The 14,396-nt window shown below is 41.0% G+C and overlaps 1 protein-coding gene across 1 annotated transcript in view; it reads left to right on the forward strand.

The window, feature by feature from the left end:
- The window catches only part of LOC143765200 (protein-glutamine gamma-glutamyltransferase E-like), a 91,652-nt gene extending 85,580 nt beyond the window's left edge, over positions 1-6,072 (forward strand). The window contains exons 12-13 of the mRNA XM_077251638.1: positions 1,458-1,591; positions 4,471-6,072. Of these exons, the coding sequence (XP_077107753.1) occupies positions 1,458-1,591; positions 4,471-4,753 (417 nt within the window). The 3' untranslated portion in view covers positions 4,754-6,072. The remainder of the gene's footprint in view (positions 1-1,457; positions 1,592-4,470) is intronic.
- The last annotated feature ends 8,324 nt before the right edge of the window (positions 6,073-14,396 follow it).

Genomic DNA, 14,396 nt, shown 5'->3' on the forward strand with positions numbered 1-14,396 from the left:
TGCCCTTATATCAGAGAGTTGTGTCACACAAAATAGCTAATAAATAACATTTCCCACATGTCTACTTTACATCAGCACAATTTTGGAAACAAAAATTTTTTTTGCTAGGATGTTATAGTGATTTCTCATTTTTCCAAGAAAATTTACAAAACCATTTTTTTAGAGACCACCTCACATTTGAAGTGAGTTTGTGGGGTCAATATGACAGAAAATATCCAAAAGTGACACCATTCTAAAAACTGCACCCCTCAAGGCGCTCAAAACCACATTCAAGATGTTTATTAACCCTTCAGGGGCTTCACGAGAACTAAAGCAATGTGGACGGAAAAAAATGAACATTTTAATTTTTTCACCCAAAAATTATTTCAGACCTAAACTTTTTTTATTTTCACAAGGATATCAGGAGACCCCATTTCCCTCATCTCTGGTATACTAGATCATATTAGAGGAGAGAGAAATGAATGGGAAATCTGATGTTTTTTGCGATCACAAGACTGGGGACGGTAAAAACCGACCTGAATCATGTTCTCCGGGATCTCAGCTTCCCCCAGTAGCAAGACTCCAGAGATTTATTTTCTGATGCTGGGGGGCACTATACCCTTATTTCTCACCACCTTAAAAAAGCGGTGCTGAGGAATGAGGCCCCTTAACTGCCGCCATTAAAAGGAGTATCGGTGGTCGTAAAGGGGTTAAAGGGAATTTGTCATCAATTTTTTTGCTACACCATTTGAGAGCAGCATGTTGTAGAGACAGAGACCCTGTTTAAAGCAATGTGTCACTTATGGAGCTGCTTGCTGTAATTTTTTTTAAAGTCCCTCTTTTATCTGCTGCAGATCTAGCAGTTCTCTGAATGCTGAGCTCTGTGTAACCCCGCCCACACAACTGATGCCATTCCGAGTTGTGGGATATACAGAGCTCATGAGTATGGATGACTACATGGCAGCAGGTTTACTAGTTATCTAGTGATTATCTCCTACTGACAAAATCGTGATTTCATCAATACTATAGGAAGTAGACCAGTAAGTGATACATTGCAGGAATCAGGGCCTCTGTCAATACATTATGCTACATTCCGATTACATGGCAAAATCCTAGTGACATATTCCCTTGAATTCAATCCCAAGATATTGCACAGCGCTCAACTCTTTAACGTGACATCACGGATAAATCTGTTCCTCTGAGTCTTACAAACAGCCTGGATTACAAATTGTATATGCGGTTATAATTTCACTGTGCAATATGAAACCTTGCAAAATAACAAAAAAAACTGTTTTCCCTTATACTGTGTGGTTGGTGTCTGTCATGCTAGTTTGTCTAAATTCATTAGTTTCCATGTAGTTTGGTGCCAGGTAATGATGGTGTAATACTTATCATAGACTGACAAAACCAAAAACTAATAATGACTCTCAGGTGAGATTCTGACATTCATTTATCTACTATAAAATTGCCCTGTACAGATCTACAGCCATGCATTTGTAAGTAAGCCTGTGGATGTGGAGGTCACATATACAAACCCTTTATCTACTGTGCTGAATGATGGGATCTTAGTCTTTGGAGGCAGTGGACTGGTCAACAGAAAGATGAAGCGAAAGTAAGTCATTACTTAAAGGGTTATTCCCATCTTCATAAATGAGTGGATTGCCCAACACACAGGTTCATTGTCACATAGCCGCGACACATGCAGCTGCGGCGTCGGACATATGATTATCGGGAGCGCTCCAGGTATCTGGGTTCCCGCTGCAGCTTCTGCGGTAAGCGCTATAGCTATTCGGATAAGCACTTATCTAAAGCTATTCGCTCATCCCTATTGGAGACATGTCAGTATGGTTTTCACTTGGGATAGTTGCTTATGCGATCACTGTGCTTGTTACATAGAGGCATAAATTATGTCACTGATGAATTTCTTTGCCTTGACTATAGGGAAGAAACTCTCTGGTGATCATCTAGACTGATCCATATTATTGTTCAAACTGCACAAGCCCTTTAAATTACAAAACACTGTATTGTGTCCTGTCCACCATTTAAATTAAGGGGAAACTGTCAGCAGATTTTGCCGCTATAAGATGCAGCCACTGCCTTTCAGGGCTTATCTACATCATTCTATAATGCTGTAGATAAGTCCTGGTCCGACCTGCAAGTGAAGAAAAATAAGTTTTATTAAACTCACCTGGGGGGTGGTCCGGTACAATGGGTGTCGCTGGTCCGGGTCCGGCGTCTTCCATCTTCTTGTAATGCCGCCCTCCTGCTTGCTTCAAAGGCTCCTCGGCATCGCAATCCTGCACAGGCATACTTCTCTATGCTGTTGAGGGCAGAGTAAAGCACAGCAGTGGCAGGCGCTGGGAAAGGTCAGAAATGCTGGGAAACATTCTGTGTGCCTTTTTAACACCCATTAACACCATCATATACATTTTTTGCCATGTTTTCAATGTGTAAATCATAGCATAATGGACATTTTTGCCATGACTTTAATCACTGTTTTAGTGCATTTTTAGCAAGGTTTTTTATAGCAAAAATGGACCTAAAACACACAATACACAGTGGGAACGGAAAGTATTCAGACCCCTTTAAATTTTTCACTCTTTGTTTCATTGCAGCCATTTGGTAAATTCAAAAAAGTTCATTTTTTTCTCATTAATGTACACTCGGTACCCCATCTTGACTGAAAAAAACAGGAATGTAGAAATTTTTGCAAATTTATTTAAAAAGAAAAAATGAAATATCACATGGTCATAAGTATTCAGACCCTTTGCTCAGAATTGAGTAGAAGCACCCTTTTGAGCTAGTACAGCCATGAGTCTTCTTGGGAATGATGCAACAAGTTTTTCACACCTGGATTTGGCGATCCTCTGCCATTCTTCCTTGGAGATCCTCTCCAGTTCCGTCAGGTTGGATGGTGAACGTTGGTGGACAGCCATTTTCAGGTTTCTCCAGAGATGCTAAATTGGGTTTAGGTCAGGGCTCTGGCTGGGCCAGTCAAGAATGGTCACACAGTTGTTCAGAAGCCACTCCTTTGTTATTTTAGCTGTGTGCTTAGGGTCATTGTTTTGTTGGAAGGTAACCCTTCAGCCAAGTCTGAGGTCCAGAGCACTCTGGAAGAGGTTTTCATCCAGGATATCTCTGTACTTGGCCACATTCATGTTTCCTTCAATGACAACCAGTCGTCCTGTCCCTGCAGCTGAAAAACACCCCATAGCATGATGCTGTCACGACCATGTTTCACTGTTGGGATTGTATTGGGCAGGTGATGAGCAGTGCCTGGTTTTCTCCACACATACCGCTTAGAATTATCACCAAAAAGGTCTATCTTTGTCTCATCAGACCAGAGAATCTTATTTCTCATAGTTTAGGAGTCCTTCATGTGTTTTTTAGCAAACTCTATGAGGGCTTTCATATGTCTTGCACTAAAGAGAGGCTTCCGTCGGGCCACTCTGCCATAAAGGCTCGACTGGTGGAGGTCTGAAGTGATAATTGACTTTGTGGAACTTTCTCCCATCTCCCTACTGCATCTCTGGAGCTCAGCCACAGTGATCTTGGGGTTCTTTTTTACCTCTCTTGCCAAGGTTCTTCTCCCACGATTGCTCAGTTTTGCTGGACGTCCAGGTCTAGGAAGACTTCTGGTGGTCCCAAACTTCTTCCATTTAAGGATTATGGAGGTCACTGTGCTCTTAGGAACTTTGAGTACTGCAGAAATTCTTTTGTAACCTCGGCCAGATCTGTGCCTTGCCACAATTCTGTCTCTGAGCTCCTTGGCCAGTTCCTTTGACCTCATGATTCTCATTTGGTCTGACATGCTCTGTGAGCTGAGAGGTCTTATATAGACAGGTGTGTGCCTTTCCAAATCAAGTCCTATCAGTTTAATTAAACACAGCTGGACTCAAATGAAGGAGTAAAATCATCTCAAGGAGGATCACAAGGAAATGGACAGCATGTGATTTAAATATGAGTGTATGAGCAAAGGGTCTGAATACTTATGACCATGTGATATTTCAGTTTTTCTTTTTTATTAAATTTGCAAAAATTTCTACATTTCTGTTTTATTTTCAGTCAAGATGTGGTGCAGAGTGTATATTAATGAGAAAAAAATGAACTTTTTTGAATTTACCCAATGGCTGCAATGAAACAAAGGGTCAAAAATGTAAAGGGGTCTGAATACTTTCTGTCCCACTGTAGTACACATCAAATTATTATAAAAAGTATGTAAAACACTGTGACAAAAACCATCAGAAACCTCATCATATAGCATAAAAATGTGTGTTCTTTTAAAACCGTGTAAAAAAAAACACGTATCTTTTAAAAGCAGTTTTTATATTTGCAAGTGTTCCGTTTTCTTGCAGCACCTCTACTGGAGAAATGAAGCATTGCAGGGTTTATGTTGTAACCAGAAAACCCCTTTAAAAGTCACATTTTTTGACGCATTACAAACTAGGGCATATGCTGATACAGATATCAACCCTCTCATCTCTCTTACAGGGTGGCCAAGTTGAATCCTAAAGAATCGGGCAGAATAACGGTGGAAATTACACCATATCAAAGCGGAAGCAGACAGCTCACCGTAGATTTTACTTCCAAACATTTTTCAACCATTAAGGGATTTCTCAAAATAAAAGTTGTTGGCGAAGGTGAAGTCCACGAGGATGGTGGAGTCCATGAAGAAATGGAAGTTCCTGAGGAAACTACTGCAGATGAGGAGGTTGAAGAGTATGAAGAGGGTGAAGAATATGTGGAGGATGAAACCTATGAGGACTCAATGTAATTATTTTTTATCTATGCGAAAAGAACGAGCCAGATATTAGCAGCTGTAGCAATTAGTGTTTAGTGATATAACTGAGCTGAGTTTGAAATTGGACCCATTAGGCTCATTAAAGCGAACCTCTCAGGTCCTCCATGCCCTCTGATCCAGCAACATTCACTTATTAATGAGTAAACTCCCTTTAAGAAAAGAGCCCAAAGGCGGCGATTTCTTTAACTGCGTAGACTCTCATTAAAATAAAAAAAAATGTATACAGCATAGTCCACTATATTATACAGAAAAAAAGGGTATGACAATGCATATGTTAGTAAATGGGGTCCTGTGGATACATTTAGGCTATGTGCACACGTTGCGGAGTTGCCATGGAAATTTCCACAGCAATTCCGCAACTCCCTGCTTTGGGAAATACGCATGCGGAATTGGCATGCATATTCCCGCTAAACACTAGCGTTTTGCAAGCGATCTGTAGCATCGCTTCAAAAAATGATTGACTGGTTGGTCACACTTGTCAAACATAGTGTTTGACAAGTGTGACCATCTTTTTACTATTGATGCTGCCTATGCAGATATAATGTTGAAAATAATTTTAAAAAAAAATCATGATATTCTCACCTTCCGGCGGCCTCCGCAGCCTTCCCGCTCCTCACAATGCTCCCGGCAGCTCCCATTCCCAGCGATGCCTCGCAACAATGACCCCAGATAACGTAGCATCACGCGAGACCGCTAAGTCATCACAGGTCATTGCAAGGCATCACGGGGAACGGGAGCTGCCAGGAGCATCGCTAAGGCCTGGGCTGCATCGGGGGCCACCAGAAGGTGAGTATATAACTATTTTTTATTTTAATTCTTTTTTTTAGGGCCTGGAGGAGAGTCTCCTCTCCTTCACCCTGGGAACCATCCGCTTACTTTGCGGATCAATGCATTCCTGTGTGTGCGGAATCGCAGTGATTCCACACAAAGAATGAGCACGCTGTGTATTTTTCCACGATGCGATTCTGCCATGGAAAAATACGCAGCATTAGAACAGCATTGCGGAATCCCATTGAATTCAATGTGTTGTGTTGTGTATGCGTTTTCGCAGCGGCCAAAGCACATACAATCCGCAACATGTGCACATAGCCTAATTGAATGCTCTGGGATATTTTCTGGGAAACATGGATATTACATATAATGTACTTAATAGAACAAGTTAAACTGTATTACATTTGTTTGATATTACATATATATATGTTATATCATTTATGAGATACAAAGATATGTAAAGTATAATTGCAATTTAAGTAAAAACCATTAAAGCTTTGCTCGTCTTGTGACAGATTTCAGATATGCCTTCTTTTTTCTCAAACCACATCCAAAATTAAATTGGTTGCCTAATGTCAATTTATAAAAAGTGTGCCCACTATGATGCAGAGACTCAGCATTGATCAAAAATTATGCAACCATTTAGAGACTTTTATGGCAATTTCAACAATCTATGAACTCGATGCATGATTACTGGAGTTTAATACACAAATACTAATGAGGGGCATGAGACAAGCTAAATTAATTCCAGTGAATGAATTCTAATCAGTGGCGTGCACCTTGATGTGCCTCTCCTGAAATGATACTCTAGTTAGGGACTAGAGAATTATTTCTGGTATACCCACGCGCCGTCCCGGCTCCTCTGCAGCTTCACTCATTTTGGCAGAGCTGCTTGAAACTGACATGGAAATGCCAAAACTTGTAAATTTTCTTTCTTGCACAATTCCGCATTGCACAAATATTTTGAGACATTTCAAAGTGTTTTATGTCAGTTTACGGGTGTAAACATTTTGCAGTATTAGCCCTTATGGCTTGTGAGCCGGGTCTTACTAGTAGCCAAATTCCCACACTGCTCTGCATTCAGATAAAGGGAAACCATAAAAATTCAGAAAAAAAAAGATTTAAGGGAAGGTTACACCAATGCCTTTTACTTGTAAAAGAAAAAAAATGCAGACAAAACACTGCTGGACATGAAAGTAAAACAAATTAATTATAAATGAGCACGAAGGAGAATATAATTGAAGTCACAATGGGTATGCTATTTACAGGATAATATTGTCACAATTCATCAAGCAGCATTAGCTAATTCTCTGCCATAAAAAGCCATGAATTTTACATTTTTAAAAAAGATACAGTGCCTTGCGAAAGTATTCGGCCCCCTGGAACTTTTCAACCTTTCCCACATATCATGCTTCAAACATAAACATACCAAATGTAAATTTTTGGTGAAGAATCAACAACCAGTGGAACACAATTGTGAAGTTGAACTAAATGTATTGCTTATTTTTAATTTTTGTTGAAATTCAAAAACTGAAAAGTGGGGCGTGCAATATTATTTGGCCCCTTTAACTTAATACTTTGTTGCTCCACCTTTTGCTGCGATTACAGCTGCAAGTCGCTTGGGGTATGTCTCTATCAGCTTTGTACATTGAGAGACTGAAATTCTTGCCCATTCTTCCTCTGCAAACAGCTTGAGCTCAGTGAGGTTGGATGGAGATCGTTTGTGAACAGCAGTTTTCAGCTCTTTCCACAGATTCTCGATTGGATTGAGATCTGGATTTTGACTTGGCCATTCAAACACCTGGATACGTTTATTTGTGAACAATCCATTGCAGATTTTGCTTTATGTTTGGGATCATTGTCTTGTTGGAAGACAAATCTCTGTCCCAGTCTCAAGTCTTTTGCAGACTCCAACAGGTTTTCTTCAAGAATGGACTGTATTTGGCTCCATCCATCTTCCCATCAATTTTAACCATCTTCCCTGTCCCTGCTGAAGAAAAGCAGGCCCAAGCCATGATGCTGCCACCACCATGTTTAACAGTGGGGATGGTGTGTTCAGGGTGATGAGCTGTGTTGCCTTTATGCAAGATATATCATTTGGCATTGTTGCCAAAAAGTTCGATTTTGGTTTCATCTGACTAGAGCACCTTCTTCTACATGTTTGGTGTGTCTCCCAGGTGGCTTATTGCAAACTTTAAATGACACTTTTTATGGATATCTTTGAGAAATAGATTTCTTCTTGCCACTCTTTTATAAAGGACAGATTTGTGCAGTGTACGACTGATTGTTGTCCTATGGACAGACTGTCCCACCTCAGCTGTAGATCTCTGCAGTTCATCCAGAGTGATCATGGGCCTCTTGGCTGTATCTATGATCAGTCTTCTCCTTGTTTGAGATGAAAGTTTAGAGGGATGGCCGGGTCTTGGTAGATTTGCAGTGGTATGATACTCCTTCCATTTCAATATGATCGCTTACACAGTGCTCCTTGGGATGTTTAAAGTTTTGGAAATCATTTTGTATCCAAATCCGGCTTTAAACTTCTCCACAACAGTATCACGGACCTGCCTGTTGTGTTCCTTGGTCTTCATGATGCTCTCTGTGCTTCAAACAGAACCCTGAGACTATCACAGAGCAGGTGCATTTATACAGAGACTTGATTACACACAGGTGGATTATATTTATCATCATTAGACATTTATGGACAATATTGGATCATTCAGAGATCCACAATGAACTTCTGGAGTGAGTTTGCTGCACTGAAAATAAAGGGGCCGAATAATATTGCACGCCCCACTTTTCAGTTTTTGAATTTCCACAAAAATATATAATAAGCAATACATTTTGTTCAACTTACAATTGTGTTCCACTTGTTGTTGAGTCTTCAACAAAAATTTCCATTTGGTATCTTTATGTTTGAAGCATGATATGTGGGAAAAGGTTGAAAAGTTCCAGGGGGCCGAATACTTTCGCAAGGCACTGTATATTTAACATAAAAATGCTATTTACCTGAAGATACAGTCATGGCCGAAAGTGTTGGTACTCTTGAAATTGTTCCATAAAATGAAGCATTTAGGGCTCATGCTCACTTGCGATGAAATCAGATGATAAAAATCGGATTGAATTCGGACCAATGTTAATCTATGATTTTTTTATCCAGCTCAGATCGGATCACAATCGGGCTGGAAAAAAATTGCAGCCTGCTGCGAATGTAATCAGAAAACGGATCGCATCCAGCAATAGAAGTCAATGGGTGAGATAAAAAATCGCACAGCACTCGCACCATGCGAGTGCTGTGCGATTTTTAAGCACCGGTGTCCTTTTAATAGCCAGCAATTCATATGCGGCTAATGCAAAAAACACACTGACAGGTTATAATATAAAAGATAGATTACATATACACACATAGCATGGGTGTAGATATACTGTATATATATACTGTATATATATATATATATATATACATATATATATATATATATATATATATATATATATATATATCTTTATATTTTATAGAGAGATAGATAGCAGAATAGCCGATAATTCATTTGCCGGCTTCTGCAAAATCATTGCAGAAGCTCACAGGATAAGAGACATGGTTTATATACAGGAAACCTTTGCAGAACAGTTAGATTTATAGATGTCAGTGACTAATACTGTTAGCAGTATGTGTATGTGTGTGTAAAATTTGGAACCTGTATGTATTTGTTAAAATAATGTATTCACGTAAAAAACTGGCATAGGCTTCCATGCAATTTTCTGCACCAGAGAAGGAAAGCCAGTGACTGAGGACAAATATTAATAGCCTAGAGAGTGACCGTGGTTATTGCCCCCCTATCAAGCCCCCCCCCCCCCCGGCTAAAAACATCTGCTCCCAGCCACCCCAGAAAATTCCGGCACTTAGCCTCTCTGTTCCCATTGTCCTGTAGTGGTGACATATGGGGTAATAATGGATTAATGTCACCTTGCTATTTATTGTAAGGTGACTTTAAGCCAGGTTAATAATGGAGAAGTGAAGTGTCAATAAGACACCTTTCCATTATTAATCCAATAGCATGAGAGGGTTAAAAAAATACACATACATTAAGAATGAAGTCTTTCAATGAAATAATTAAACACACAGGTTTTCCATCTTTATTACACTCTCAATCCAAGTGAAGCCCTCGTTCTCCTGTAAAAAATCCACAATAAAGCAACAATATCCCATACCTGTCTGCCGTACAGTCAAATCCTACACTGCAATCCATCTCAAGGGGGTAAATAGTTTACAACCGGGAGCGGTGCTAATGCGACCAGCCAGGCTGTAAACCACTATGTAATGAATGAAAAGCTGCCTGCGCAGCCTCCCCGCCTGACTTGACATGAACTCTGTAGCATGGGAAGGTTTCTGAACTTTTTTCCATGCTGCCAAGTTTACCTCAGGTGCAGCATGGTGCCTCAGGGATTAGCACTGCAGCGCTGGGGTCCTGGGTTCAAATCCCACCAAGGACAACATCTGCAAGGAGTTTGTATGTTTTCCTCGTGTGTGCGTGGGTTTCCTCCGGGTACTCCGGTTTCCACCCACATTCCTAAAACATACTGATAGGGATTCTAGATTGTGAGCCCCATCGGGGACAATGAGTGCAGACTGTAAAGCGCTGCGGAATATGTTAGCGCTGTATAAAGATTATTATTATTTCTCTTTCTGGCGCAGAAAATTGGCGGGAGCCCACGCCAGTTTTTTCTGTGAATACATTCTTTTATTAAATACATACAGGTCCCAAGTTTTACACACAATTAGTACTAACAGTATTAGTCACTGACATATTTAAATCTAACTGTTCTGCAATGGTTTACTGTATGTAAACCATGTCTCCTATCCTGTCGTCTTCTGCAATGATTTTGCAGAAGCCGACAAATGAATTATCGGCTTATTATAAATGAATTATGCACCATTTCTGGGGCGGCTGTGAGCTGGTGTTTGTAGCCAGGGGGGTCAATATCCATGGACCCTTCCTAGGCTATGAATATCAGCCCGCAGCTGTCTGCATAGCCTTTTCTGGCTATTAATTATAGGGGGACCCCACGTCATTTCTTTTGGGGTCCTCCTATTTTAATAGCCAGCAAAGGCTAAATATACAGCTGCAGGCTTAGATTCATAGCCTGGGAAGATCCAAGGGTATTAATCCCTTCGTAAGTTATAAACATCGGCCCCTAGGTGCTGGCTTTCCCTCTCTGGTGCAGAAAATTGCACTGGAGCCCACGCCATTTTTTTCCACGAAAAGATTATTTGATTAAATACATACATGTCCCCTAATTTGCAAACACAATATACTATGTATATTGGTCACTGACATCTATATATCTAACTAGTCTGCATGGATTAACTGTATGATAACCATGTTTCCTATCCTGTCAGCTTCTGCATTGATTTTACAGAAGTCGGCAAATAAATTTCTATTTCTATCTATGAAGTATAAAGATATATACAGTATATATATATATATATATATATATATATATATATATATGTATATATATATATACTGTGTATATATATATATATATACACACCTATTATATGTGTATATATGTAATCTATCTTTTGTATTGTAACCTGTCAGTGTGTTTTTACATTAGCTGCTTATGAAATGCCGGCTTCTCAAAGGACACCGGTGTGTAAAATTGGTGCGAGTGTTGTGCGATTTTTTTTCTCGCACCCATTGAGTACTATTGTGGGATGCAATCAATTTTCTGATTACATTCGCAGCACGCTGCAATTTTTTTCCAGGCCTATCGTGATCCAATACGATCCGAGCTGGAAAGAAAAACGCAGATGAGCACACAATCATAGATTTTTTATCGGATTGACTTAATCCAATTTCACCGATTTCATCGCAAGTGGGCATGAGCCCATATACAGTAAACAGATTAGCATGACAAAGTCACAGGTTGAGTAATAGAGAGGAGATATCTATGTGTCAATGCGTCAGTGATGTGAAACCAGAGTAGTTTCCTCCAGCACACTACAGGTTGTGAGGATAAAATTAAAGTCGCATTATTGGCTGGTTTTTATGTGGACATTCATAGTGCGGGTGGGAGAATGTCTACTGTATCTCCACCTACAGAGCCAAGCACTGCTGTGAGCTATCAGGACCTTTGGTGATGTCACAATCATGTGATCAGTCAAATGGTCTGGGCCTTAAATGGCTGGCTTCCACTGCTCTTAGCAGTGTGGGCCTGAAGAGCAAGCACTTCAGGAAAGTGTTGCTTGGAATTGTAGCGTCAGCGGGAGGAACCCCACTGTCAGAAGGACTGTGTTTTTTCTGCCACGATTTTGTTTTGTTTTCCTGTTTGGCCCAGAGAGCTGTATTTGCTTTACTACACCTTGGTTTGTGCTTCCTACAATGAACCAAAGGACGATCTTAAAGCAGCAGTGAACCTGTGTCTGCCTCCATATGCAGCCGAGAGAGTTGATCTACCACAGGTGGGGTTAGAAGTGCAGGCAGCATTCCCAACGAACACGTGTGACAACCACATGCCAGCGTACGACGTCAGGGAAGATGGAGAACCTGCTGAAACAACTGCATCAAGCACAGCAGCAACAGCAACTACAGTACCAACAACAATTACAGCATCAACAGATGGTGCAACAAGAGACAAGTAAGCTGCTTTTACAGCAGATGCAGCAGCGGCACCAGCAACACCAGAAGTAGATTGACTTGCTTACAGAGGCAGTTCGTGGAAGGCCGGCAGCCCCTCTCCCAAGTCTAGGTGACGACACGTATGTCCGGAAAACAGTAAGATGAGCGATGCAAAAAATGACCCCGGGTGATGATGTGGAGGCTTTTTTTACTGTGATCAAGCAGGTGGCGAAGGGTGAGAAGCTACTACCAGAGCAGTGGGCAGAGGTGCTGGACCTCTATTTGACTGGTGAGCCCCAGAAAACCTATTATGATTTGGCTTTACAGGATGCACAGGAGTATGCCAAGTTAAAAACTGAAATTTTGGCACACACAGGAGTGACTATGTCAATGATAGCACAAAGGGTTCACCGCTGGGCATATTATAGGCATAAACCACCTCTCTCCCAAATGTTAAACCTTCTGCATCTGGTGCCAAAATGGCTGCAGTCAGAATTCTCCACTGCAGCCCAGATGGTCAAGCCCGCTGTCATGGACAGGTTCATGCACTCCCTTCCTGGGTTGCCCAGGGAGATACCCAAAATGTGGACAAACTGGTGGGCCTAGTAGAAAGATTCCATATGGTCGAGAGGTCCTTAAGAAAGCCAAGGGGTGGTGCATCCCCATACTGGGGTACCCAGTGAGAACCTGAGCTCTAAAATAGGGGTAGTGTTGTGAATTCTGTTCTCGGACTCCCTCCTGTGGTCATGAATGGTATTTTGGTTAATTCTGCTCTTGGACTCCCTCTGGTGGCTTCAAGCGGAACCACTGATCACTGAGGTTGGATTTATCAGCTGCCCTCGTTATTGCTATGCTGGCTTCCTATTTAACTCCACTCAGATCGTTACTTCATGCCAGCTGTCAATGTCTTAGTATTGGTTCAGATCTCTCTTGGATTTCTCTGAGGACCTGTCTACTCCAGCAGAAGCTAAGTCCTTGCTAGTTCATTTTGTTGTTACTGCTTCCTGAATATATTTCTTAGTACTGCTAATTTCTAGTCCAGCTTGCTATCATGATATTCCCTTGCTAGCTGGTAGCTCTGGGGGTGCAGAGTTGCACCTCCACACCGTGAGTCGGTGTGGGGGACTTTTTGCATACTCTGCGTGGTTTTTGTAGTTTTTTTTGTGCTGACCGCATAGCTCCCTGTTCTATCCTCTGACTATTTAGTGAAGTCTGGCCTCCTTTGCTGAAACCTGTTTCATTCCTGTGTTTGTGACTTTCCTCTTAACTCACAGTCAATATATGTGGGGGGCTGCCTTTACCTTTGGGGAATTTCTCTGAGGCAAGGTAAGGCTTTATTTCTATCTTTAGGGGTAGTTAGCTCTTAGGCTGTGAAGAGGCGTCTAGGGAGAGTTAGGTACGCTCCACGGCTATTTCTAGTGTTTGTGATAGGAGTAGGGTTTGCGGTCAGCAGAGTTCCCACTCCCCAGAGCTTGTCCCGATTACTAGTTTGCTCATCAGGTCATTCCGGGTGTTCCTAACCACCAGGTCCATAACAGGGTAGTATTGTGATGATAATATATATCATGTAGATCTCACTTGCATGTATACTCCTTTATAATCATATATACTCATATAAACGCAAATATATCTATATACTCAGCTAGTTTATAATCAATTGCTCAACTTGACCACATGAGCTAGGCCAGATGATTCCTTAGTACTTTCCAGACACCCAAAAACCGGAACTTAGGCCAGATGTCTTGAAATAATGCCTAAGAATCCTGCTGAATAGCAGGATAAATGTGAAAGCTACATTTTAGTTGCTTAATCATCATTCATATGTGCACTAATCACAATATTTCATATACAGTATTTGTAGATAACAAATAACAGAGGAGCTAGACAATATGGTAATTAACTAACCACCCCAAACCACCTCCTTTCTATATGCAATTATAAATCCATGTATGTACAATAAATCATCAGTATTGGTGGAATGTTATCGTCACAATGGTGTGTGTCATGATCTCAATGGCAAGAGATCATAGCATCAGCATATAAAGGAACTAGCTCTTGGAAGATGGGAACTGAGCTGACCATGAACTAAACCTAACGCACAACTAGCAGTGGCCGGGTAGCATGCCTACGTTGATTCTAGATGCCCAGCACCAGCCGGAGGACTAAATAATGCTAGCAGAGGAAAATATTAGTCCTAGCTCACCTCTAGAGAAATACCCCGA

The sequence above is a fragment of the Ranitomeya variabilis genome, chromosome 4 (genome assembly GCF_051348905.1).
Source record: "Ranitomeya variabilis isolate aRanVar5 chromosome 4, aRanVar5.hap1, whole genome shotgun sequence".
Lineage (NCBI taxonomy): Eukaryota > Metazoa > Chordata > Amphibia > Anura > Dendrobatidae > Ranitomeya > Ranitomeya variabilis.